This window comes from Chamaea fasciata, unplaced genomic scaffold (assembly GCF_029207755.1).
Source record: "Chamaea fasciata isolate MVZ Bird 193981 ecotype frontalis unplaced genomic scaffold, bChaFas1.0.hap1 SCAF_24, whole genome shotgun sequence".
In the NCBI taxonomy this organism is placed as follows: domain Eukaryota; kingdom Metazoa; phylum Chordata; class Aves; order Passeriformes; family Sylviidae; genus Chamaea; species Chamaea fasciata.
In genome coordinates, this window is record NW_027094109.1 from 4,398,945 (window position 1) to 4,426,236 (window position 27,292).

At 55.3% G+C, this 27,292-nt stretch overlaps 1 protein-coding gene across 7 annotated transcripts; it reads right to left on the reverse strand.

Annotated features, from left to right (window-relative positions):
* Positions 1 to 1,346: 1,346 nt before the first annotated feature.
* Positions 1,347 to 27,260, reverse strand: TECTA (tectorin alpha). Of its 7 annotated transcripts, none has more exons than XM_066203343.1 (25): positions 25,644 to 27,260; positions 25,051 to 25,473; positions 23,713 to 23,777; positions 21,848 to 21,981; positions 20,053 to 20,340; positions 16,993 to 17,130; positions 16,250 to 16,415; positions 14,049 to 14,461; positions 13,207 to 13,777; positions 12,081 to 12,673; positions 11,141 to 11,714; positions 9,843 to 10,453; positions 9,003 to 9,564; positions 8,164 to 8,363; positions 6,916 to 7,299; positions 6,416 to 6,702; positions 6,038 to 6,318; positions 5,812 to 5,922; positions 5,241 to 5,443; positions 4,767 to 4,930; positions 4,399 to 4,647; positions 3,773 to 3,935; positions 3,393 to 3,480; positions 3,151 to 3,267; positions 1,347 to 2,413 (listed from the first exon to the last, which is right to left on the reverse strand). In XM_066203343.1, exons 3-25 carry the CDS (start codon positions 23,774 to 23,776, stop codon positions 2,313 to 2,315), a joined length of 6,462 nt encoding a protein of 2,153 aa, XP_066059440.1. In that variant the 5' UTR covers position 23,777; positions 25,051 to 25,473; positions 25,644 to 27,260; the 3' UTR covers positions 1,347 to 2,312. The 7 variants fall into 7 exon arrangements, with proteins under 7 accessions (XP_066059440.1, XP_066059441.1, XP_066059442.1 ...); XM_066203344.1 differs by having other exon boundaries at positions 25,051 to 25,831; positions 27,060 to 27,082; XM_066203345.1 differs by lacking the exons at positions 25,051 to 25,473; positions 25,644 to 27,260 and adding an exon at positions 23,887 to 24,090.
* Positions 27,261 to 27,292: the final 32 nt, after the last annotated feature.

Here is a 27,292-nt window from a genome sequence, read left to right on the forward strand (position 1 = left end):
CCCTGTGCCTCCCCACCCTCGCACCCAGTTTGCAACCCTTTTTAATTATTATTTTTTATTCTATTCCCCCCGCAGATTCCTCTGCAGCAGCTTTTAGTCAGTCTCCAGACCCACCTCCTCTCTGCCACTCCCATTTCCCTGAGTTTTTCCCTGACTTTTCCCCAGGTTGCAAATCTCTTTTCCACTTTTCAGGTCACACCTTTCCACCTCTCCAGAGATGGGGACTCCAGCAGAGAAGCACAGCAAGGGCTTCGCTCGAATCATCGTTCCTGCTCATCTCTCTACCCAAATTCCTGCTTCCATGGGAATTCTCTGCTTGCTTTTAGCTGGAGAGGTCTGTACTATGCTTTCTTGTGAAGTTCTGCTTTAGCAAATCTGGGAGGAAGGGGTGGAGGGATTCTCCAAACTGTATTTCTGACATTGCCTCAGCCACCAAAAGCACAGGATTTTTCCCAACATGAGCAAAAAATTGTATCCCCCCCAAGCTTATTTTTATTAAGATACTGTCAATTCTTTTGATTGCTTCCCTAGTGGGGAAGGGAAACTTCAGAATATAAAAGTCAGTCCAGAATATTGTATTTTGTTGAAGTTATAGGCATTAAAACTGGATTTTTTTGACAGAAACACTGACTTATAAGGGAACTTGAGTCCCATTTGTTATTTACAAGCTGCTGGTGTCATAAACACAGACAAGTGTAGGACAGAGACAAGGGGGAAAACAATTTCCAGCGGGACTTTTTGGCAAGGCAGCTGAATAAAAAAGTTATATCTTGACCTAAAGTAATTTTCACTGCTAAAGCTGTAGTTATTCCTGTACTAGCCATGCTTACAAATGGAATTTTAACCAAAAAAATCATCACCAAGTCCCTGTAGCCACTTTATTTCAGGGGCAGCACAAGCTGTTTCACTTGGCTTTAAACCTTGTGCTGTTTTAAACTCCCTGCAGTGCTTTAAAATCCCCATGAATAAAGAAATAAACCAAAAACCAGGGTGGGTTGGGTGGCGCAGGGACTCTGGGTGGTATTTTAGGATGTTTTTCTGTGCTCATCTGTCCAACATTCTTTCCTGTGAGCGTGGGCAGGCCCTGGCACAGGGTGCCCAGAGAAGCTATGGCTGCCCCTGGATCCCTGGAAGTGTCCAAGGCCAGGTTGGATGGGGCTTGGAGCAGCCTGGGACAGTGGAAGGTGTCCTCCTGCCCCAGAACCCAAATCTCCTCTGCTCCTTCTGCCCTACATCCCACCCCATGGCAAACCTGCCAGACCCACACTCCAGCCCCAAACCTGTGCCCTCAGCTCTGGTGTGCCCCTGCCTGGCACCCCAAAACTCCCTGTCCATCCCTCCCAGGGACTCTTTGTGTCCTCCCAGGCCCTGCTGCTGCTCCCCGTGCTCGCCCCCATCACACAGAGCCGGTGCTTACGAAGGATTACAACACTCTTTATTCCCACGCAGCCGTTTCACAGAGTACGAACACAAGACAAGACACCGACACAGACAGCCCCCCCACAGCCACCAGCACCCCAAGGCTGCTCCCCAGCCTTCAGCAGGCACCCCAATGCTGCCGTGCCCGCAGTCCCCAGCCCTGCTCTGACCCTCAGCCCTTGCCCACCACGCTCACACGGCAGGGAATTTCATCCCTCCTTCCTCTGACTCTTGGCAGCAGCTTGTCACCACCACGGCACAATGCCGAGATTTCCAGACCCCCGTGGATGAGTTTGGCTCTCTGAACCAAACCTCAGCACCACCTCTGCTCCGGAGAGCCAGAGGGTGACACGGTCCCAAGGTGTCACAGCATCCAGTGCTGGCAGTGCACCGCTCTGGCCGTGACCTGTGCCCCAACACCTACCTCTGCTCGCGTCTGTGAGCTCATCAGACCCTGCTGGCAGCTCCCAAGGACAGTGGAGACGTGCCGCTGTCCATGTGAGGGGACAGCACGTACTCCATCCTGTCCCACGCTAGCGACAGCGGTGTGGGCCACCTACAGCGCACCCCACAAGGGAGAGCCGGGGGAAAAGCTGCAAAACCCCTCCTTGAGTCCACATCAATGATGGAAAGCTGTAAAAAAACACCCCAAACCCCGGTCCCACATCTCGCTGCTGGCGAATACCCTGCTCGGTCTCGCCGTCGCTGCCGCTGTGCTGTGTCACCTTCACGGCCGGCTCTGCGTCCCCTCTCTCTCCCGGTGACTCCCCTTTCCCTCCTCGCAGCATGGCCGGGTCGGCAGCGGCGTGGCCACGGCTGGGGGGGCTGTCTCCTACCCTACAAAGACTCCGGCTGACGCGAGAACAGTTTTTGGCTGGGCGGCGGGGCCGCGCCTACGAGGTCAGGTGCCGCGGGGCTGAGCGCAGCCACAGCCACAGCTGCGCCGCCAGCACGAGGGTCACTCGGGCTCGGTGCTCCCCCGAAGAGCTGGAGGCTGCCAACACAACGAGATCCATGTGAGCCGGGGCTGTGGCACGCACGCAGTCGGTGCCTCCCTCCCAAATGCCCATCAAATCGTGCCAGGCTGGTCCCACCCAAATGCTCTTTGCTGGGCCCCCAAACTCTGCCCACGGCATTTACTCTGCCCTGTACCGTGCACCGTCACCTCCCTTGCAGCTGCCTGGCAGCGCTTCAGAACCTGCCAGCAGTGCCCTCACAGCCCTCAGGTGCCAGGGACAGTGCACACCCGGCTCCCTGCCCTCCACACCCCTTCTGTCCGCAACACGCCACGTGGGCCTGATATTTCTGGGTCTGAGAGATTTTAGCCTGCTAGCAGCTGCTAACTTTTTCCCAAGGAAAAATTTCTTAAGAAAGCTTCTTCTCAAAACAGTCCTGGCAAACAACTCTCCTTTCTCCAAAAAAACTTTCTCCAGGTGGTGTTTTGCTGTTTCTCTAGTTTATCAATGGGATCAGAGAGGTGTCGTTCCTATTCACCGACCATGTTAAGTCTGTATGGGAACACCTTATAAAAAGTAGTAAGAATTAGACAATAAAAGCCTTTTTCTCTGTGCTCTTTGCCTTCTGAAATATTTGGAGTCTCCCATCTTTCTTTTGTGTCCTACAGTGACAGCACCACACATCCCAGCCACCTTCCCCACACTGCTCACCCCACAGCCCCTCGGTTTGGGGGTGGCAGTGCCCTGCTGTGCCCACCCCGACCCCGGTACTTGCCCCTGCAGCTCTTGCCATCCCCTTGCAGTGTCCCTGTCACACAGCTGCACAAAGGCCCGTCCGCCCGGCTCGTGCAGATCTGCTCACAGCCGCCGTTGTCCTCGCACCAGTCCGACCCTGGGCACAAACAGCAAACGGGGACACCTGAGCCGTGCTCCCACGCCCCAAGCCCCTGGGCCTTGGCTGCCTGAGGCTGGGATGGCAGACAAAGCCCGCAGCCTTCCCTGGGCTCCCACACTTACGCTTCCTCCTGATGGGCCCCACTGAGAGGATCTGCTCCTTGAACTCCTCAGCGAAGGCGCTGGCCATCCTCGTGTGCTGAGGGCAGTTCTGTTCGGGGATAAACACCACTCTGTCACCCTCAGCCTCTTCCCAGGGCCCCTCTGTGCCCCTCCAGCTGTCCCAGCTCCCAAAGGGACCCTGCAACCAGGCTCAGGGAGCACAGGTCCCGAGGTGACCTGAGCATCTCCTCCCCCTGCCTAGAGGGACACACAACCCTCCCACCTCACCCCTAGGGCTACATCTCTGGTCACCTCTCCAAAGCCACATCAGCAGGGCTCACTGCACTCTGGCAGAACCCCTCAAATGAAGCATCCCCTCCCCCTGCACTGGCCCCACTCACGATTTTGCAGGAGTATTTCTCGGAGTCGCAGAGGGAGACGGCGCAGTGCAGGTGAACCTCGTCGTAGTCCCCGATGAACTTGAAGACGGTGACATGGAAGCGACAGGTCAGGGACACCCCGTTCTCCTCTATGCCAATGGTGTTGTCCTTCATGTTTTGACACCTGTGCAAAGCACTGATGGCTCAGTGCCACCCTCCTGTGACTGGCACCCTCCCTGTCCCCATAAGGCCCCTCACCCCAGGTCCCACAGTGGGGTGCTTAGACCCTGCCATGGCTTCTCTGGACAAGGGTGTCATGCCCTGCCTCTGTCAACTCTCTCTGGTGTTTCCAACTTCCCAAAATGCCTGTGCCATGATCCATATCCCCCTGTCTCCTGCAGTATTGTCCACAGCATCACTGACACAAGGAAAGTGCTTCTCTCTGCACCTGGTACTCTGTCACACACAGGGCTTCTGGCCATGTCTGCACCAAGCAAATTAACTCCTGCTCTAACCACACTGCTCCTCACCCTTTCCAGATTTGGATCAACCATCTCACTGGCCAAAAGATCCTTGTCCCAGCTGATGCCACCACCCTTCCAGCACCGACAGACAGCATGAAAACCAACGGGGTGGTGGTCGCTCACCCTCCCTCGATGATGAAGTAGCGCAGTTTGTCGTTGCTGTCCCGTGAGGGGGTGGCATAGCACTTGTTCAGCATCAGGATCAAGTGGTTGGAGTCGGCCCCCACCACAAAGACCCCCACGTAGAGCACGTCCCTGGTGGTGAGCACCACCTCGCCCTGCCGGTACGGGTGCTTGTAGGACGAGTTCTTGTACAGGGCCATCTTGGTGGTGAAGCTCCCTTCCTGCGTCGGCACCGTCAGGTTAATCACGCTAACCATGGCAAAAAAAATACCGGCTCAGTTGGTGGAAAGGATTTGAACCCCCAAATTGCTGCCTTGCTTCAGAACCAGCACTGCCTCACCCGTCTGTGACACAGATCCTGCTCCTACCTCAGCATGGGCCGCACCACTGAATCCAGGGAGATCTTGATGTCCAGCTCATAGGCACAGGAGAACTCCACATTGATGGTCCTGTCCCGGGTGATGATGTTGCCTGTGTTGTTGGCACTCTCGATCCACACCGTGTTCTTGTACACTATGTGAGTGCTGTTGGACTGCAGAGGGAGCACAGGGACAGTTAATTCCAGCTGTCCCCACTTCCCTGCTCCTAATGAGTACCACTAAATGAGCTGTGTGACAAGGGACCTGCTGCCCCTCCACCTCTGGCCAGGAAGGGTATGGAATGGTGGGGCTTGGAATTGCATCCTTACTCTACAAATCCTTCCTGTGCTCTCCTTGACCCCCAGCCCATTAAAGCACCTCCCAAGCATCACTTACACTGACCTGCCCCACGCCTGGAGTTGAGCTGGACTGCAGTGGACTGTCCCACACTCCCAGCCCTGTGTGCCCCATGTCCCAGCTCACCTGCACCAGGTTGCCACAGTTGCCTTTGGTGTTGTTGATCTGGAAGGAAATGAAGTCCTCCCCTTCGATGCCGGGGCAGTGGCGGTCATTGACCCGCACGCCCTCACGCTCAAAGCCCAGCTGGAACAGCTTGCACTTGGAAATGGAAACCTCCATCTGGGCAGCCTTGCAGGTCACCTCTGCATCAATGATGTCGTGGGTGGCTGGAGGAGAAGATGACACAACTTTGGATCACCACAAATGGCCCCTTGGCACTTCTTTCCACCACCAGAAACGGGCTGGGATCATCTCTTGTGGTGTGCTCTGCCCATCCTACATCCCTGCTGCTCACAGTGCTCCCAAAGCCAGAGATGCCCATAATGGGCACCCCAGAAAAGCTGTTCCCTGCTCTCTGCTCCCCTCCTGAACTGTACATGGTCAGGGAAACCCATCTTGGCAGAGGTCACAGCCCTCAGCACGTCCCTTCCCAAAGCCCCTGTGGCATAATGGCCCAACGTGGAGCTCGGCACTGACCCCACAGCCAGGAGCAGAGGACTCACTGTTCCCATAGGGCCAGGAGCAGAGGACTCACTGTTCCCATAGGGCGGGGGCTCGATGCAGCCGCACAGCTCCCCGCCGTTGTCCAGCTCGCAGGTGCGGTTGGGGCAGTCGGCGCCCACGCAGGGATCTTCCACCACTCCTGCTAAACAGCACAAGACACAGCACAAACACAACCTTTACCCTCAGACCGTGGGGCAGCCACCTCTAGCCCAGTGGGACGTGGCTCCCCTCGACCTGAGCAGCCCCAGTTGCCTTACAGCAATTCTCCTTCTCGATCCACTCGGTGCCCAGGATGCCGAAGGTCCGGCAGGCTTCTCCGTAGGCAGCCAGCGAGCCGCACAGCTGGACCTTCTTGTGGTTGTAGCAGCCATCCAGAAAGCAGGACTCGTAAAAGGGCAGCGGGTCCAGGAGGCCGTAGCAGGGCTGGAAGAAGCCTTTCATGTCGGTCAGCTTCAGGCAGTAGCTGTCACTCTGCAGCTCCTGGATCTGCACGTTGTCGCAGGAGGCGGCGTATTGCGAATACTGCAGCTCGTTGCAGCTGTGGGCACCGGACACGTCGTGGGGGCTCCTTTCACGGCCAGCCCTGCTCCCATTCCCGCTCCCTCCAGGTGGGAAAGGGCTGTCTGGCCACTCACCTCTTCTGCATGCCGTTGGTTTTCCAGCTCTGTGCCAGCACCACGCTGCTGACGGCCGGCTTGCCCCGCAGCGTGGCGTAGTCGTCGGTGCGGTCGCCGTTGAAGTTGCCGCAAAGGCCGCACACCTTGTTCTGCAGCCGCTCCCCGATGGTGATTTTGATGATGTTGAAACCGTTGTAGCGGATCTGGATGTCGGGGCTGGAGTCAATGACAAGGAAACCCTCCTGGCTGAAGATCTTGGTGGACAGCCCCGTGACGAAGGGGATGGTCACCTGGCTTCCGTTCACCTGGCGCGAAAGAAGGACATGAAGCTGACGTCCCTCCCATATCCTCTGCCAACAGATGTGGGCATGAGCCACTCATAAAAGATTCCACGGCTGCTTCCCACTATCCCAGCTGTGAAAACATTGACAGTAGTCTGGGGCCATTGTGGAGGCCACTGTGCAGCCTGGACTGCCATCCACTATCCCCTCCCCTGGACGCCCCTGACAAGACCTCACCTTGACAGTGTTCCTGTCAGTGATGAGGATCTGCTCCTCGTTGATGTAGAAGTACACGGGGGAGATGATGGTGAGGTTGGGCGAGGACCACTTGTCGAAGTTGATGATGAGCTGGAAGGAGAAGTCGGGCAGCTTCTGGCAGATGGTGGAGAGGACGAAGGCGCAGTTGGCGGGGAAGCGCAGGAAGGCGCCGTCGAAGGTGCGGAAGACGCCGCCGCCGGCCGCCAGGCAGAAGGAGCTGCGGGTGCTGAAGCAGCCGCGGACGCCGTTGCGCAGCCCGCACTCCTCGTCCGACTTGCAGTGCCGGGGGTCGCACTGGATCAGGTTACGCCGGAAGCAGCGGCACCGCCGGGTGCAGTCCCCGCTCCAGAAGAGCTGCTTGGGCTGAAAGAGGGACCCGTCACCTGCTGCCCTGCCAGCCTCTGAGGATGTCTGGGACAAGGTTTACACCCCTCTGTCACACGACAAGCAAGAGCAGAGGAAAGGGTGCAGAGAACGCGCTGGCAGCTTGCACCTACCTTGCAGCATCTCTCCTACCCACACTCACGTTTGCACTGCCACCACAACCTCCCTCACCTCTTGTGCACACACAAAGCCACAGTGCTGAACACCCCCTTGGCCTCTTTCGTGCATTCTGCCAGCCACCAACCCATCTGCAAGGCAGCCCATATGACAGTGCCCTGGTACTGGCTCCTCATGGAACCAGGTCTGAACCAGTACCCCGATACTGGCTCCTCCTGGAACCAGGACTGAGCCAGTACCCCGATACTGGCTGCTCAAAGGCACCTTACACAGAACAGTTTCACTGGCACAAAATACAACCCACTATGATATGACCAATGCTATCAGCACAGCACTCTGCTGCTTCAAACTCCTGGGTGACAGACAGTAGCTATGAAAAAGCAAATTTCATGTGAAACACTAAATCTGTGATGTGTGAACACCTAGCACAATGTGATCATACAATACTGCACTTTGGCATTCTCATCAGAGAGTCTTCCCAGTCACCACCGTTCTCTCCATCCCACCTCCACCAGCTCCCTCCTGTGCTTGACACCCAGGTCACCTTCACCCAGCAACTGCACGATGGTGTTTTTTGGACAGAAATACTCGCTATGCAGCACACCATGGAAGGACATCCCTCTCCTCTCTAGCCCTGCTACCAGCCCACCCTGACTGTCATCCCCACTCCAACTCTGCCCAGAAACATCATCCAGAGGGGGGGAGCAGGCCACAAGAGCTGCATACTTCGTAGTATTTGCCGTCAGAGTAGCAGCCACAGTTGTGGGGCAGGATGCAGCTCTTGCCATTGAGGACGTAGCCGGGGTCACACTGGCAGCCCTCCACGCAGTAGTGGCTGCAGTCGCTCTTCAGCCGGATGGCAGCACATCGGGGCTGGCACAGGGACACACAGCTCTCGTAGTGGCTGTTGGGGGGACAGCTGACAGCTGAGCAGGGGACAAAGCAGACAATACAGATTAGCTCCGTGGGCACAACCAACCTGGCTCCCCAGCAGGGACTGATTCAGGCCTGTCATGCGTGGTGCCAGTCTGTGGCCTCACCACCCCGTGACAGCAGGGCCCCTGAGCCATGAGCTTGCTTGTTAGAAGGGAAAAACGACACAAATTTAATTTTCAGTCTCGTTAGCAAAGACAATTACTTCCCATCCGATTTGCCAGACAGATTGGCTGCCGGGGACGCGTGCGGTGCCCATCCTCAGGAGCCTGATTGAACAGCACATCGTCATCTTATTGACAAGGGGCTGCAGCTTCATTAGAGCAAACACGCACTGCTGGCACTGAGGCTGGCTGATATAAGCCCTGGTTAACAGTGGGGGATGGCTGATGCCTTCTGAGCTTGAGGCTTTCCATTTTCCACCCCTGGCCCTTCTGACCTTGAGGCTTGCCTTTTCCCATCCCTGCTCCTGCTGTACCACGTGCAGTTTGTGACAACTCCAAGAGAATACGGAGTCCCAGACTTCACCCACCTCACCCAGCAGGCGTGGGAGGGATTGGCTGCCAGGCCATTTGCTTCCCCCTCCCTGGCACCCCAGAAGAAGAAGGACCTGGAGGCAGGGTGGCACTTACAGCACGAGGTGAAGTTCCTCCAGCCAGTGACGGCAATGCCCTGAGTCTGGCACGTGCTGGCATAGTTCTGCAGCCAGCTGCAGGCGGTCTGCATGGCCCCCCCATCCACGCAGGTGTCAAAGAGGCAGTTCTTGTAGAAGAAGCTGGGGTTGATCTTGCTGTGGCACTTGGCAAAGACACCACTTTGGCTGGGGATGAGGCTGCAGAGCTGCTGGGGCTTCCAGAATCCTTCCACCTTGCCACAGGCCGGGCAGCGGTCACCGCAGCCCACGCGGCAGAAGGCGTCCCGCTTGGCCCAGCTCTGCACAAAGTCACTGATGCTGGCAGCCGGTGTCCCCCCTGAGGCCACCAGGTCGTCCTCGGGGTTGCCGTTGTAGCGGCCACAGAGGCCATAGGTGAGGTTCTGGAAGGTCCTTGGGATGGTGACAGACAGGAAGGTCTTCCAGTCGTACACCACCTTCAGCCCGAAGTCGGTCTCCACCACGATGTGGAAACCGAAGGCGAAGATGTTGACTTTGCCTTGGCCCAGCTTCAGGGGCAGGTAGAGACGCTCGTCGTTGACCTGCAGGGAGGAGACAAGGCAGGCTGTGAGGGGGAGTCATGGTGGGAACAGAAGGACACAAATGAAAAAGGAAGGTCCCTGCTGACCTCACCTCCACACCCAAAACAAGGCAGCCAAAACAGAAACCCCCCCCAAAAGCTGTGCCTGGCGGCACCCTAGGATGAACCTGACCCCCAGAGAACCTTGTAAGCCATAAGGCCTCACGTCTAGGGCTTTGCTCCACAGTTTGGGAGTCACACCTGCAGAAATAATCACAGCCCTCATAGCCCTGCACTCACCATCACAGTGTACTTGTAGGCACGGTGGATGACGATGTTGTAATTAAAGACCTCCACTTCGACCTGCTTCACCCACAGGGCCAGAGAGGTGTCCCGATCCTCGTTCTTGGCCGTGACAGTGAATGCCGGGAACGTGTCCGAGCGCTCCACCCTGGGCCGGGAGATGGTGGTGCACAGCACCAGCTCACAGCTGCTCTGGAAGTCGAAGGAGTAGCCATCAAAAGTCAGGTAGTGCCCGTAGCCCGAGATGATGCAGGAGGCATCGGTGCGGACGTGGCAGTAGTAGAGGCCGTTCTCCTCCAGGCAGTACTCGTCGTCCTTGCAGGACATGTTCTCGCAGTACACGCTATTGTCCGAGCCGTTGCAGTAGCACAGGAAGTGGCAGGAGATGTCCATCCAGAAGGTCTGGTTGGTGGCCAGCTGCCGGCCCTCGAAGTTGCAGCCGCACTCGCGGCGCGGGATGCAGCGGGTGCCGCGCAGGGCGAAGCCCTCGTCGCACTGGCAGCCCTCCGAGCAGGTGTCCCTGCACACGGGGCCCGAGGCCAGGCTCTCGCAGGTCTCCACGCAGCTCATGCACTCCTCGAAGTGGCTGTTCTCCGGGCAGGAGAGAGCTGCAGGGTTGGCAAAGGCAGAGCCTGAGCCCCCAGCTCCGACAGCACGGGGTGAGGAACGGGCAAAAAGCGGGTGGTGACGGGTTCAGGGGAAAAGGGGAAACAGTCCCAGCATCTTGTGGCCACTGGTTCATCCCATTCCCTTTGCAACCCCTTCTCCCCTCAGTCATCACCCCTCTCACATCTCAGCCTTGTCCTGCCATGTGCCACGTATCACCTCCTGTTATTTCCCGAACAAGCACCTCCCTGAAACCTCTGAGGCAGAGACAGGCACAGCCTTCTCACCATCTACTTCCACACTCAGGATTTTTCACATTTGCTTCTGAATTATGAATGTTCTCCCATCCACAGCAAGTTTACAGCAGCAGCTAAAACCCAGTGTTATTCAAATTATCCTCTGGTGGTGGCGTACGGCACCGCCAGACACCATCTGCGGCTCTGGAACGCTCCTACAGCGCTCCATAAAACTTCTGCTTCCTCCTGAAATGCCACCCTGAGACCTCTTCCCTGGGAAATCTGTCTCTGCTGGCACCAGGAACTACTGTCTGAGATTCCAGCATCCCTCACCAAAAGCTGCTCTGCCTCTGCACGCCCACAAACCCCCAACAAAAGGGCTCTGCCTGGGTTTGGCGGGTTCCAAACTCCCTCCTCCCCACCCTGGGAGATGAAGAGCTCTGGTGGACTCACGGCAGAAGCTGTGGCTCCTCCACTGGCCGATGTCCACGTCGGCGTTCTTGCAGGCGCTGGCATAGCGTGCCACAGAGTCACACAGCTCCGACACGTTGCCCCCGCTCTGGCACAGGCGGAACAGGCACGTCCTGTAGTAGGCTGAGACATTGACCACGCTGTGACACTCCAGGAAGGAGCTGTTGGTGGGGTCGTTGATGATGCCGCAGCTGGAGCGGCTCCGGTAGGACTTGAGCAGCTCCGAGTCGTTGTTGCACGCCATCAGCAGGTCCCCGCACTCGCCGTTGCAGATCTCGTCGAAGGTGGTCCAGCTCTCCAGGAAGAGCTCCAGGTTGTCCGTGAACTTGCCCTTGGGCAGGCAGAACTCGTCGGTGGCGTTGTCGTTGAAGAGGCCGCAGAGGCCCCCGGTGCAGTTGAAGTAGGAGGTGGAGAGGCGGATCTCCAGGAGGCCGGAGTCGTAGTAGCTGATGGCCAGGAGCCCCTCAGACTCCAGCACGGTGCTGTTGTCAGTGCGGTAGATTTCCAGGCGCCCAGAGGGGTGGAAATAGGGCAGCTCCACGTCATAACCATTCACCTACAGGGGACAAGGTGGAGAGGATTCAGGGAGGGTGGTGTGGCTCTGCCCAACCACACTGTGCACATTATAAACACTTCCTGACCCAGACCTGCCCTCCAAGGCGCAGAGCCTCCTCTAAGTGAGGTCATACAGCTTTTTGCCCGCAAAAAGCAATTTTTCTCCCAGGGAAATGGCAAGTTGCTGCAGAAGGAGGAGGCAGGAAAGCCTCCTCAGTGAACAGAAGGAGCAGTCCTGTGGCAACAACTTCACAGACACCCAAAGGGCCTCCACATGATGGTTCAAACCACAGACAGATAAACCCTTCTCCACTGGATCACACCACAAGCCACCACCTCCCACACTGTCCCTGGGCAGCACCTTTACCTTAATGTCTGACAGCCTGGTGCCTCCAATCTTCACCTCTTGGCCGGCTGCCTGGACCCTCACAACACGCGGCCCATTGGGAGCAGAGCCAACCTTCTTCTGGTTGATGTCCACCTCGATGAAGTCTGGCCTCTCTGGGCAGGTCTTGAGCAGCGTGTAGGACTGTTCCAGCGGGTAGGGGAAGGCGATGCCATCAAAGGTCTGCAGCACCTGGTCCTGCCCCACCAAACACACGGTCTCCCGCTTCGGGTAGCAGCCCCGGTAGCCGTTCTCGATGGTGCAGATCTCTCCCTCGGGGCAGGTGGTGTTGAAGCACCTGGCCTCCCCTCCAGCCTGGCAGTGGCAGTGCACAGTGCAGTCTGGCGAGGCCCAGAAGGACTCCCCGACGGGGTAGTAGCGGCCGTTGAGGTCGCAGCCGCAGCCCTGCACGGGGACGCAGCGGTCGGCGCTGAGGACATGGCCCTCGGGGCACTGGCAGCTCTCGGCGCAGGGGGACGTGCAGGCCAGCGGGGCCGTGAGGTCTGAGCAGGTGGCAGGGCAGCTGCTGGCACACACCGAGTACTGGCTGAGCTCCGGGCACTGCACGGCCGCCGCTGTGGGCGCACAGGGGTGACAAACAGAAGGGCCGTGTTACAGCACAGGGCAGGGGCAGCTGCCACCTTCTCACTGACCGCAGCAGAGACGACACAGAGCCATGACCACACAGAGTTCATGACCCACGAACCCCTCTGTGGTAGGATTGGCCCCTCCATTTCCCACCCAGGCCTCCCTGGCCAGGCCTGGGCTTCTCCAAAATAGCCCCAGAGCCACTGAGCTGCCCACAGCTATTTAAGGCGACAAGGATGGTGGACTGACCAACCAGTCCCTGTTCCACTCCAGCCTCCAGCTCTCCTCATGGCAGCTGATGATCTCCAGAGCAATGTGGAACTCCCACCTCATGCCTGACTTGGGCCACACTTTCGCCAGAGCAAGGGTGTGATGCCATGGAGAGGAGGGACCAATCAGTTCTCTCCCAACTCCCTCCAATTCAGGCAATTCCCTCTCTTGGGTTTCCTCTCCCTCCTGTCATCACTCCTGGGCACACAAGCAAACCCCTGGCATTGCTCCGCTCCTTTCAAACACTCACCACATCCCGTCTGACTCCGCCACTCTCCCACCGAGATGCCCAGGGCCTGGCACACGGTGGCATAGGCCTGGATAGCCTGGCACAGCCCGGTGCCATTGTCCTTGGAGCTGCAGAGGTCGTAGACACAGCTGTGGATGAAGGCGGTGGGATCCACCACAGAGCCACACTCCCAGAGGGGGCCCCCGCTCTTGTTGATGAAGCCGCAGTACTCGGGGGTGAAGTACAGAGCCTCGGTGGCGGGGTCGCAGAGGCTGCAGTTCTCCAGGCAGCCCGTGGAGCACCTGCGCTCGGGGTGGGGCACCTGCCAGCTCTCCCCCAGCTCCGGCACGGACGCGGCCATCCTCCCGTCCGAGCGCAGGACGTCGTCCTCGGGGTCTTTGTTGTAATTGCCGCACAGCCCGCACGTGGCGTTGATGTAGGAGCCCGGCACGGACACGGAGGCGTAGTGCTGTCCATCGTAGGTCACCAGCAGGCCAAAGTCAGTCTCCAGGGCGGTGGACAGGCCGCTTTGGTAGACCTTGATTGCACCCAGTTCCAAGGAGATGGGCAGGGACACCACCAGGTCGTCCACCTGTGGGGACAACACCCAGCAGCTGAGCCAGCGCGTGGAACAGCAGGGGCCTCGTGCTGGGACGCAGGCAGGACAGCCCTGTGGTGGGGTCTTGGGGCAGGGACATGCACAGAGGGACAGCCATTGGTAAGGTACAGGCACTTTGTGTCACCCGTGCCCATTCCACAGGACACACCAGGCCCACAGGTGTCATCCCACACTCTCCGGGCTGCCTGCACAGTGCTCAGAGGAGCTGACCTGGCAAGTTCTCCCCTTGCAGTAGAGCTCTTACCTTTGCCTTCCCGAAGCCGCCCCTGGGGAGAACAATCTTGTGCGAGTAGACCTCCACAAAAATATCCCTCAGCCAGGAGACGGAGGAGCCGCCTCGGTTCTCATTCTTGGCCTCCACGTTGAAGTAGGGCAGCTGGGAGCCTGGCCAGCACTGCCTGGCGAGGATGTAGGAGCAGGAACCCTGGAAGTGAAAGAGGAAGCCGTCGAAGGTGTGGTAATGTGGATCTCCGAACACCACGCAGGTGCTGCTCTCCACCGGCACGCACTGGAAGAATTTGGTCTTCGTCTCACACGCCTCGAAGGGGCCACAGGCCATGTCCTGGCACAGGATCTCATTGTTGAAGTCCAGGCAGCGGCACTTGGTGGTGCAGTTGGCGTTGTCCCAAAAGATCTCCCCTTGACGGAGAAACTGTCCTAGAAAGACAGAAAGGGAAAAGCCCACGCTACATCAACTCTTGAAACACAAACACGCTCTGAGCGCACCCTCGGGGTGGTCTGCTGGTCCTGGGTCCTGCTGCTGGGCTTCTCAGCTGCTTTCCTTGTGCAAACTCCCAGCCACTCAGCAAATCCCAAGCTTTGTTTCTAACATTTGGTGCATCCTCTTCGAGTCCTACCCGCACCACGAGTCCCTGGAACGCTGCGAGTGCTGTCACAAATCCGGGGTCAGTGCTGCAACACGCAGGCTGGAAAACTTGAAATTTATTCCACGCATTTTGGACACCCACCACTCTGGTTCTTCTTCAGTACTGCAGGGCACAAGAGGCTTTTGTGCTGTTTTCCCAAAGGAAAAGCCCCATTTGGAGGCGGTTTCCAGCACTTTTGCTGCACTTGCACCGTCCTCCAGCTCTGCTGTCACTTCCACTGTTCTCCTGCTCACATAACTTTGCTGGTCAAAAAGTCACTCTGTCATCAACAGCCCCAGGAGCAATTTGCTCCCATTCAGGAAGAGCTCGTAGTAGTTACGACACCAAAGAGCTGTTGATAAGCGACTTCCACCCCACACACGAGCCCCAGCAGGGCGCTGAGTGATCGCACAGCCCCAGACGGAGCCGACGTGTTACACCGCCAGAGAGGAAGCGGGTGTGGCTGGTGACAGACAGGAGAGGCAGGGAGAAGGCTGGAGAACAAGGGTGGCAAGTCCCCGTGAGAGTTTCTCTCCCCTCCATCTGGCCATTTTTCACACTCCTCCGGCGCGTGGCTTCTGCCGTGCGCTGCCTGAGTTTACCTCTCCTAAACTTTTTGTTCTCTTCCCTGCCTCCTACAAAAAAAAAAAAAAAAAAATAAAAAACAAAACAAAAAAACCCCCACCCAAAACTCAAACTATTTTCCGCTTCCCCCTGATGACAAATGTCTCCTCTTGGCAAGGCCCACGCTCCAACCATGCTGGTGTGGGGAATTTGGGAAAGGGCTGTCATTCGGATCCAACACCTCGTGCTGCATCTCCTCTCGTGGAGGGCAATCAGCCATCCGCTGTGAAATTTAAATCTACTCGCACTCCTCTTGTCACCTGCAGAGCTGAGACTGGTTTTCCGGCTTCTCTGCCAAGTCCTGCCTTTCTTCCTGGGGTCAGCAGCTGGAAAATGCTGGAGCAGCTGGACCCAAAACTCTGCTGGAGCTGCAAGAGCCTCGGAATCTCGTGGACCTTCACTAGTCCTAAAGTAGGACATAAAGAAGCCACACATCTCAAGTGTCTGTCAGCAAATGACAGTCCTCTCTTGCTGGAAAGGCTCCTGGAGCACAGTGGATGCTCCTGACAGTTTTATTTGTCAAATGGAAATGCAATAATCTTTCAGCAGCACAGTCCCTGTGCAGGCAGTGTGTGCATCGATTAATCCCTTTACGACCCCGCGCTGTCAGTGACAGGCACAGACTCTGTAACTGCTGCAGACACATGGCTTTTGTCCTGCCTGCAAAACCTGCTGCTCCTCCTGCACAAACAAGGGAAATGGCACCGCGAGATCAGCTCCCCTAATTTATGGGCAGGAGGAAATTGCTGTCCCCGGGTCCTTCCTGTTGCCACCAATTATCGCAGGAACTCGGAGATGTGCAAGGACTGAACCCTCTCTTGTGTTTCTGTCCCTGCAGCTGCAGCTCATGGGGATGCCCTGGCAAAAGCGCAGATCCTGCAGCACCCCAACAGCATCACCTTTTGCTACACTGCACCCTAAAATTTGGGGACAAGCAGTGCCGTTTCTCCCTTACCTCTCAGGCTGCAGCCGTTGGCCGGGTCTATTTCTCTGCCATCTATTTTGAAAGCCCAGCGCCCAGGGACGTTTACGTTGGTTGTTTCCTCAATATTGACAATGTCTGGGGTTCTGGAGCCTGGCATGCTGAAAAAGTTGGTGAGATTTCCACCATTGAAGCCAGCCTAAACCAGAGAGAGAGAGCAAATTCCATCACCCTTCTTGGCAACGGGAAAGCGATGCTGCGCTTCCTCACTTCTCTGTTCCACCCTGAGTGCGTCTTCTTTAGTTTTAACAGCTCTTTCTGGAGATTTCTGTTTTCAGGTAACCTAAATTTCCATTTTCAGGTAGCCTGGATGTGAATGAAAAGCTGAACAGGCGCTACAAGCAGAAGGGATGTGCACTCACAGATTTAGGTTTGTATAGTGACATTTGTGTGTACATGGAGATCTAAGGGTGTGTGAATTGAGGGGCCAAAATCAAGTGTGGGAGCAATGCAGGGAGAGAAGAAGTGAGGGAGCAATGTGGGGATGCAGGATTCCTGAATTTCTTATGCAGGAATGTCCCCTTCCTCAGGCAGAGGGACTGGACTGGCTGTGGCACTGCTGCCACCACCAAATTTTGGAGTGCTCATCCAAAACTTCAGTGCAAGGCAATTTCTAGTGTTGCTGAGGGATTGAGGGGCCCGAGCAAGCATGGAAAAGCCATAGGCTGTCATCCAAGGGCTCAGCACGGATGGGGATCCGGGAGCAGGAGCCTCACCTGAGCCATCACCCCGCCGAGACCAGTGAGGGGGTCCCCTCCGCTGGCCGTGCCCGTGGTCCAGCTGATTTCGTGGTAGTTAAACAAGGCAAAGGATGAGACCCCGTCTGTGATCAGGACAGCCTGGAACGTGTTCACCTGTGGAAAACCACGGGCACATTCACAGGTGATGCTGATTTTCTCCTGCCCTTCTGCCGCATTGATGTCTGAGCCTCACAGTGAGGAGCAGAAGTGGAATGAGACCCAAAACCGCTTGTTCTTCCTACCACAGCTCCAGCAGCTCCCATTCCTGCTCCTTCCTCCACCCGGGGGCACGTGAAGACCATCTCTGATCCAAGGGAACACCAATAGATGGCAGCACGAGAATAAGCTCAGGGGAAGGAGCGGCGGGCAGGATTTGGGTGGCTGTGAGCTGTTATCTCCCATTACCCTGTCTTAGCTTCATTCCTGCATTATCTTCCCCAGCTTCCCTTCCACATTCATACCCTACAACGCTGCTGAGGGTGGATTACATCCAAGCCAGCCATGTTTATCCTGCACTTTGCTGGCTGCCAAATCCCCTCCCGACCTGCTAAATCCTCTGCTCGTGTTCTTCCTTTCACTAGAAATGACTCTGCATTTCCAGCCCCACAAACTCCAGGCACATTCCAGCCCGGAGCCAGGTGGGAAGAGCCCATTTTTCCCTTCTAGGGCTGTGCAGATAGACAGTAGCAGCTCTTTCCCTCGGGATATCCCCTCTATCCCTGCAGATCCAGCAGCAGAGCTCGTCACTGGGAACTCAGTCTCTTCTCTCAGCTCCCTGCATTTTCCTGTCCTTCCCACCCTGGGACCACGCCATGAGAACAGCTCCTCCTGCCTTTGAGCAGGCAGGATTTTAGCAGGGCACAAAGTGTGGGCTGCCTCTTCATTAGTTAATCCAGAGCAAGCCTTCGAGCCTGGCTCCCTGGGGAGGAAACCACAGCCACAAAAACAATTCCCAGGTGATTGGGAAAGCCCAGGGATGGAATCATCTCCCACTGGGCGGCACCAGGGCTGATCCTGCCAGGAGCCCTGAGCACTGCAAGCAGTTGGTGGCCGCTGGAGGAAGGGCAGGGCTGGGGGGCACTCGGCACCACGTTCCATCCCCTTGGAGCAAACCCACTGGCTCTGAGGATGCCTCAGAGGGGAGCCCAGGGGATGTCACTTCCAAGGAAACCGGGCCCTGCCAGGAGAACTCTCCAACTCGGAGACGAAGCAGCTCTGGGAGCTGCCAGGAGAGAGACACAGAGAGAGAGAGGTGTGGGCAGAGCTGCCTCCCAGCAGCTGCAAATGGCACAGTTCACACCAGGGCAAGCAGGGCAGGGAGATAGAGCAGAGCCACTTCCACTCCTCAGCCTTTCCCCGGGATTCTTTCTCCCACTCGTGGTTTCCCCTCGCTCACCTTTGCCAAGGTTTTTGCTGTGCTGGGAAGTCACAAACACGTCACTCATAAAGGCAGTGGCACTTGAACAGCTTTTCCTCACAGGAACAAACCCTGCTCTGCTCAGGAGCCTCTGGGAGGGTGGCAGGAGGTGAATCCTACATCCAACTCTCCTCATGAAGAACACTTCCATCAATCTCCAAAATTCCCCTCTTTGGGGCTCCCGGCCATGGAGCACCCTCTCTGTCCAACCAGAAAATGAACCTATTTGCTCAGGTGACATCTCCAGGCAGCACCTGCAGCGTCCCTGAGGCCACATTCCCAAATTTTCTGCAGCTTTTCTGCATTGCGATGGAATTCCTGCTTAAGTTGCACGGTGCTATTCCTCGTGCCAACCCCGAGCCCTGGCTGCTGCTGAGCAGGAAGGCTGCTCTACAGCAAAATAAATGGCATTGTGTTGCAAATGTAATTCTTCAGGCAATACACGAATCTCTATATTGCTCGCCGTCTGCAAATACATGTATATATATAAATATATATATATATATGTGGGGTTTTTCTGCAAGCGCTGCCAGGACTGGCAAAAAAATATGCATCAAATCTCAAGCTTCGCTAACAAATGGAAAAGAGCTGAAGTGTTTACCAGAGCCAGCTCCTTGAGACAGGAGAAGCTGGGTTTTGGCACTCACAGCACACAGGCTAATCCTGAACAACCCAGACAATAGCTGGGATCCCTCACTTGCTATTCAGGAATGGGTTGGATGAGGCCTGGGGCAGCCTGGTCCAGAGGAATGAGGTGATCTTTTCCAACCCGAACCACTCTGATTCTTCCCCAAGCTCCAGCACGGGCCCTCCCAGCAGTGCAGCAGAGACCTCCCCGCATCAGCTGCAGTCACAGCTCACAAATTCACCAGATATTTAAAAGCTGCCCGTGCCCTGACAAACATCCCACTGCCATCCCCCTCCTGTGAGCTACAGCTCACACATTTGTGGCCATGTGACACGGCCGAGTCATTAGTGTGACTCTGATCAGCGTGATCAATCTCCCGTGCAGGCAGGGAGCTGCCATCAGAAACGTCTGGATTTGTATGCGAGAAATGCACTGTGATCAAGCCAAAACATCCTAATTGGTGTCAGAGCCTTGCTTAGATCCTACAGACACTGAGGAGGCGAGGCTTTCCCTGGAGATCTTAAAGCAGGGAGCCAGGCTCCTGCAGGCTCCCAGGGGACAGAATGAAAGGACCGTGCTGCTCCTCTGCCCAGAAGGGAAGTGGGGAGCAGGAACACTGTGGGCTCGATATTCCCTCAGCCTGAGAATTGCTGAGCTCTTCCCAAAGGGAACTTTTCAACAGTTTTTCTTTTTCCCAAAACAACCCCGTGTAAACAAGATTCCTTTCCCATGACAACAGGTGTTGTTGGCTATTTCTGTTACTGAGCCAAGGGGAGAGGTGTCAGCCCTATGGACCAGTAACGTGACTTTTGAACGTTATGAATTGTAAATTTTGGACTGAATGAATTGTAAATAAACCTCCTGATTTCTACTGCCTCCTGACTGGAGTCAAACATCTTTATTTCGTGTTTCATTGTGACAGAACACCAAGCGTCTCACTCAATTTCACCCACAGACAAGACACGAAACACACCCACGAGGCGCTGCTTACCGGCGTGGTGCTGCTTCCCCCGTAGAACGTCACCTCCTCCCAGGTGACGATGAAGACCCAGAGGGCAGAGAAGGAGGCCATGTCCCTGAAGTGCCTGCGGATGTCCCTGGAGGCCCTGCGGAGCAGCTCGGGCTCCGTGCTCTCCCTGTAGTAGATCTCCCCGCGGATGCCGTTGTGCACGTCGGCCCAGAAGGGCGCCACGAAGGCGCGGCCGTCGGTCAGCGGGAAGGCCTCGGGCGTGAACTGGCTCACCAGGGCGTTGAAGGAGATCACCCCGTTGTTGTTGACCTGTGTGGAGACCCCCCCCCCCCCGCCCACTTTTGGTTTTAGCAAAATGAATCAGCGCAGAGCTGCTGGTTTGCCGGGAAATGCGGGGAGAGAGGATTCGGGTGCCTCACTCGGCAAAGAACTCTGAATTAGGTCTGCAGTTACTTAAACAGCTTCAAATATTTTGGGATCTCTCTGCAGTCCCTGTGATCTGAGTTTCTTTCCTGAGGCAGAACAGCAAGAATGTTCTGAGCTCCCAAAAACAGCCACGACTTTGGACAGGTACATTAAACCCAGCTTCAAAACAAACCCGGCTCATTTTTGGGGTTTCTGCAGTGTGGAGGTGTCTGTGCCGTGATTCCTCCCAGTTGTGTGCTCAGACTGGTGCAGAGCTCCATGGAAGAGGATTAATGAGCTGGAAGGAAAGCTACACTTGTTTTTCTGTCTCTGTACCACGTGAGGGTTTCCCTGTCACCCTTAAGAGAAGCGTGGAACTAAGCAAAACCCAGGATGATAAAATTGACCCAAATAGGAACACCACAGACACAGGGTGAGCAGCCCGACCATCCGGGCACAGATTCAGCTTCACCCTAGCCACGGTGGCCAAGAGTTGGTGCAGGAAGCCCCAAAAGCAGGACAAACTCCTGAAAAGTCTTCTAAACAGGGTTCTACAGGAGGGGCACCCATCAGAGCAGGATGGCACCCTGAGACACTGCCTTGGCCTCCTGGGATTGCTCAGCTTTGGGAGGGATGTGGGTGCTGGTGACACAGGTGGCTCCATGGAAAAAGCTTTGGCTTTGTCATCTGTGACACGTCCTGGGGCTCCCCAAGAGCAGGGAGGTGCCACCTCAGCCTCCCCAGAGTCTGCTGGAGATGCGCCCCAAAAGAACACTTTGTGTGAAGAACGGACACCAAATGGCACTGCTGCCCTGGATATGCTGGAATCCCCCAGCACACGAGGGTTTGGAACGGGGTTCTGCTTTCCCAGTGCTGCTGTGCACAAACTCGAGCTGGAGAATGGATGAGTCTCACTTCTGATCCCACAGAGACCACAAAACTCGGGATGTGGCACAGTCACTCTGACTTAGGCCCTGTCTAAGGTTTAGGTGAGCTCAGGTGACCCCTCTCAGCCCAGCTCTTAGCCAGGCTTTTGCTGTGCCATCACCTGGGTGCAGCAGCCCCCCACAAAACTGTTGCCCCTTTTCTCCCCTGCAGGTCCTGCATGTTCTTGTTCCTTGTCATGGAGCAGGAATAATGTCCCTTGTGCCAAGCCCTTCGCTTTGCTGTACCATTTAATCCCCCACAAAGAAAATTTATTGCCTTTTAGATTCCTTTCCTATGAACATTATCCCATTAAATACACCTTTGACTTTCTTAATCATAAAACCTATCAGTTCATGAAATCTAAGAACTTGTCAGGTAGCTGCTAATAAATCTTCCAGTTCCTGATGACAGGCAGAGCGTGTTTAAAATGCAGCCAATAATGGCAAGGAAAAGGATGAAGGGAAGAGCTGCTCTCTCTACTCACATAAATGCTCCTGTACGGGGCTCCAAAATAGATGAATGGCACAGAGATCTTGATTTCAGGCGAGCTCCCATCATCGACTTTGGGGGTTTTGGTGTCGTTCTGCCAGAACGGATACAGGCTTGCCATGGTGTGAGCTGGAAGGAGAGGGAGAAGAGTCCTCAGGGCAGGGTCAGGACAGTCCTGAGTTCAGAGAGGTCACAGAAAACAAAAAAAAAAACCCAGAAAACACAGCACCAAGCCCCAACACCAGCAGCCAAAGGGCGCTTGAAGGCAGGGCAGAGCTGCTGGCTGTGGGGCTGGCTTTAGGACAGGCCCAGGAGAAAAAGCATCCCCCAGGTTACTCAGGGCACAGCAAAGTGACCCCAAGGTGCACCCCAGCTGCAGTTTTTCCTCCCCTGGGACTGTGACCAAGTCAAACCCCCCAAGTCTTGGCTTCACAGGAGGACACCAGGTCCATGCCCTGCTCCAGGATGGGCAGGACTGGCTGTTCCACAGGGTGAGGCGCTCAGGGGAGCAAGCAGCACCAATTCCAACCCCCAGAGCCACGTTCCTGGCAGTGCCCACCTTCCTCCTGCCTGTTCTCCCCTGCCCGTGTCACCTCAGGGCTCCTGGCCCGGGTGACACCTGAGGGGTCGCGACTGCTCCCACATTTCCGGGCAAAATTAACTTAAATTAACTTTCCTGCTAAAAGGCACTGCCAGAGAACATAACTGTCACTCCCAGAAGTACTTCAGAAGACGGGTTTGACACATTTCAGCCTGCTGCTTTTTTTACCAGCCTAAAATCCATCAGCCCGAGGCACAAGCAGCCACTTCAGGCCCCAGGGCACACATCCCTTCCTGTCCCAGCCACCGCCAGACTTCTGCTGTCATTTCACGTCCCGTTCCTCCAGCCAGCTCCTCACAGAGCAAAAGGAGATTTTTCTGGGTTTGCCTCCCCCTTCTCCCCTCTTTGATGTAGGAAAACCTCACGACATTCAATCTGGGATGACAGAGCCCCCGGGCTTGGAACAATCCCGGCTCTGTTCACCTGGATTCAGGACATGCTTTCATTTATTTATTTTCCTGCCCTGAGCTCTTGGGGGCCGCCAGCCGAGGCCAGGTTGTTTTGTGTTCCCATGGACAGGGAAGGAGCTCTCTTGATGCCCAGCTCTGAGGATGCTCCATGCTGGGCATTAAGGAGTCACTGATTGACCCTCCACAGGCTCCAAATTTTAATGGGAAAAGGGAGACAAGGGGAAATCTGGCCTAACCCACTGATTTCCTAAGACATTTGTGTGCCCTGAGTGCCCTGTTGGACATAAAGGGAGGTGGCACTGATGGTGTCCAAGCCACAGCCCTGCATCCACAGACATATCCAAAGGGCCACAGCAAAATCCCTCCTGCCAGGCAGTAAAATAAATCATTTCACAGCTGTTACACACCTGATGAGTTATCACAGCCAAGGCACAGCTACAAGACGGGGATTTTATTTCTTTTTCAAACAGGAGGCTCGGCAGACATTCCTCAATTCTTCTTTAGCTCTGCTAGTGCCACACTACCACACCTGCTCAGCAACCCTAACACAGACATTTCCCAAACTCCTGCTTCCACTGGAATGCTCCAGGTGCCCACACAGCCAGATAAATTATAAACACAGGCATCCCTGAGGATTCTCAGTCCCTCCCTCCCCATGGGAAACACTCAGTTCGCCCTGGTTGTTGTTCTTGCTCCAGCCGAGGAGCTGGGGGTGCTTCCCAAGGAGCTGGGGGTGTTTCCCAAGCCCTCTGGAGTTTTTCCCTAGCCCTCTGGGATCATTTTCCAAGCCCTCTGGGGTCTCTGGGCACAGCCCAGCTGGGGAATCTTTTCCTGCTGGGAGATACTCACCTCGCTGCCATGCTGTTATCACCAAAAGGGCCACCCAGGCTCCCAGAAACGATCTCTTGTTCATCCTACAGAAGGAGACAAACCCAGCCATGCATCACATTGGTAGGAAAACATCCTTGGGGCGATTCCCGGAGCTGCTGGCATGTGGGGGTTTCAGAGCTGGAGGTCCCTCACCTGCCAGGCAGCCCTGAAATGCCCGTCCCATGGATTGGTGTGAGGAGAATCCCCTGGTGGTAACAGCAAATCACCGCCAAAGGAAGCCCAGGAACACCAGGAAGAGCTCATTTCGTGTTTGGAAGCTGTGAACAGCCACGGCTCTCTGTGGGTTCCTCATTCTCCTGAGAGTTCAGGAGCAATTCCTGATCCACTTAGTGCAGGGCTGGCCACTCCTGGCTCCAGACAGCAGAGCTCTGATGTGCTCTCATGGTCCAGGGGCTTCAACTTCAGCTAATCCTCTGCCCTGGCTGCCACCACAACCATCACTCAGGGGGTTGGATGAGCGTGGAAGGAGCACAAACATTTACACAGCTGGGCAGCTCCTTGTGCAGCAATCAATGAGAGGCAGAGAGAGCACAGACACAAAATGAAAGGGAAATCCCGTGCCAGCTCTAATTCCTTCTGTGCCTAATGCAATTTGTTACTCGTTATTAATCCAATAGAAAATATTGCTCCAACACCTGCTTTGATTTCTTCTCCCGTCGATTGCGCTCGGCTCAGGGAGAGCTCGCAGGAAGGTCTGGAGGGAAGGTTTGGAGTTCTCCCAGAGTGCTGGGAAGGGATGTGGGAGCTTCCCACACCAACTGTGTGCATCATGTACAGCCTGGGTGTCAGCAGCAGCCTCCCCACCTTCCCAGCCTTAAAAATCTCCCTAAAAACCCCTTTGTGTTCTCCCCATGGATCTGTTTTTATGGAAAATGTGGGTCAACGGATCCAACTACTTCTAATGACACAGAGCACAGGATTACAGGGGGAACAGCCCATCATTTATCCCACATCATTCCCACTTGACTCCCATTACTTGGAAAGTTTGGAACACAGCGGAAGGGAAGTTCTTTGCTCACATCAACGCAACTGCATTGTCCATTGGTAAAAGTTCATTCCACCAAGGAAAAGTTTTAGCACATTCTCTGTCTTGGGAAGGTGAAAGGAGAGTGAGAGAATTTTGTACAGATTGTAAATCTGAGTCTCACTAGCAGAGACCAGCAGAGAGTGACCAGCGGGGACTGTGGCAGTGCGAGGACAAGAGCAAAACAGGACAGACAGCAAGGAACACGCTATTGAACACACCCCATCCAAAACTACCATTTTTTAGGTATGGGAAAAAAAAAAATTACCAACCTGATTCATAGGCTAGAGGAGCAACCAGGTCTGAAATTTTAGACCAGTCTTGGTAGAGCAGGGCGAAATCCTATGTCAGTGGAGAATGCATGCCCGTCCTCCCGTGCCAATTACTGCTGATGACTGAAACGATGGCTCAGTCCTTTGCTCTCCAACTTGAAAACTCCGTTCTCCTCACGGCTCTTCCAGGGTTGGAGCAGTGTTGAGTTGCAATCACGACTGTTGTTCCTCTATTGATAACCAGCAGGCTAATCTGGAGATCAGATTCTGGCCTGGAGAGGGAGAGGAGCCTCTTTCTTCCCCAAAAGCTCACCCCCTTCAGGTGGATTCAGATGGAAATGCCAGAGAGACGGAGCTGGGCTCGCAGCTCTGCTGCTCAGGGAACAGAAAACCCAACCCTCAGAAGAATCGAGCCCCTTCCTCCTTTGTGTGAAGGGGGGAAAAAAAAAAAAAGCCCATCTATATAAAGTTACAGGATTAGCATTAAACAGTGCTAGGCTTAAAGCGCCGTTCAAAGGCACTGCCCTGGAGTTTCAATGGAGTTGCTTTGCCATCCAAGTCCTGCTTTCACAGGTGGAAAAGGAAAAACTCACCCAGTCCAGCCCCAGGGAAACTTTCCTTGCTGTTCCCATTTCCATCCTCTCTGGAAGGACTGGTGCTCATGGGGAGCTTCACTGGGGGGCTGCTGTTACCATCTTCGCTCGTACAATTGCAGTTTCCACAGGGATTTTTCCCTGCCTCCGGCATCTGGCCTGACCACAGCTCTACATTGGAGCCCAGTCTGTACCCCAGGAAAGATTTCAGCTGCTTTGAGTTGGTTGACACCCATGTTGGATGAGAGGGAGAGCTGGAACAGCAGCCGAGCCACTTTAGAGCTGATTTTTCAGCCTGTGGCAAGGCTCAGGTCAGACGGGCACTGCTCCACCCCAGCAGCGGGAGAACAACCTGATCTCGGCTGATTTTTCCCTCTGACATTGTAGGTGGGGGACTTTAATTCCCTATTTTCCCTGCTAGGAGGTCTTAATTCCTCTTGTGCTCCTCACCCTTTATCAGGAACAGAGAGGAGTCAGGAATGCTGGTAGCCCAACACATTTTTCTCTGGGTGCCTCCAGCAGTTTGTTCAGCAAGTTTCCCCCCAAAATGCTGTTTCTTACCTCAGCAGTCTGTTTTAGCCCATCAGGGCACCAGGCAGCTCGCTGCCTCCACAGCAAATCCCAGAATTTGCTTTCCCTCCATCCTCCCAAGCATGGCCTTGCTAGCAGGAATCTTTCATTTTTAAATTTATTTTTACCCTTTTCTAAGCCAACAGCTATTTTAGGAGGGCAGGGGGATATCAGCACTGACTGATATTCCAGGGGCAGATTACTTCCAGCCTGTATCCCAGCTCTTCCCTTCCCTCCCATACATTTTAAACACAACCAGCTCCAGGAAAATCAATCGACTCTCCTCGTTCTGTTTTGTAACACAGAGAAAACTGGTGAAAATAGGTTTCCCTCTGCTCCTTTGTCAGTTTAATATTCTGGTCCTGTTTATCGTGGACAAGTGAACACTGATGAAGTTTGATTAGGTCTCAGTGTCTCTTTGGGGAAGACTTTGTCTTCCAGCCTCTCTTCTTTTGGCAGGGGATGTTCCCATCGTGCAGTGCTGAACACATTGGAGCTGAACAACCAAACACTTTTTCTTTTTTTTTTTTTCCCTAATTCTTTTAGCAGGAAACTTCCTCCCATGCCTTCCCTCAAGGAAAAACCAGCATTCAAAGGTGCCACAAGGGCTTCTGTGGCTGCCTGACCTTGGCACAGCAGCCACAGGCAGAGCCGTGTCCCGTTCCCATCTCAAGGGCCTGGCACAGCCCATGGAAGATGCCCTGGCAAGGGGATTTGCCCAGGAGCTCTTTCCCACCCAGAGGGGCATCTCTCTCCTCCTGCCTCCCCCAGGGTCATTTGGTGCAGGCCAGGAGGGTGAAATTTGTTTTAACCCCAAGGCCAGTCCCTCCCAGCTTTATTCCTCACCTGGAAGTGGGGATGAGTCCCAGTCATGGGGAAACACAGTCCAGAAGAGGAATAGATCTTCCAGCTCTGGGACTTCTCCTTTTGGCAGGTGCCACCTTGCACAGGTGAGGTGGCCGTGCCCAAGCTCAAGGACAGACCACAAAGCCATCAGCAGGACAAAAAAAATCTCTGCAGTTCTCACTCACACCTTTGGGGTGACAACAAGGGAACATTTTTGCTTCGGGGGACACAGA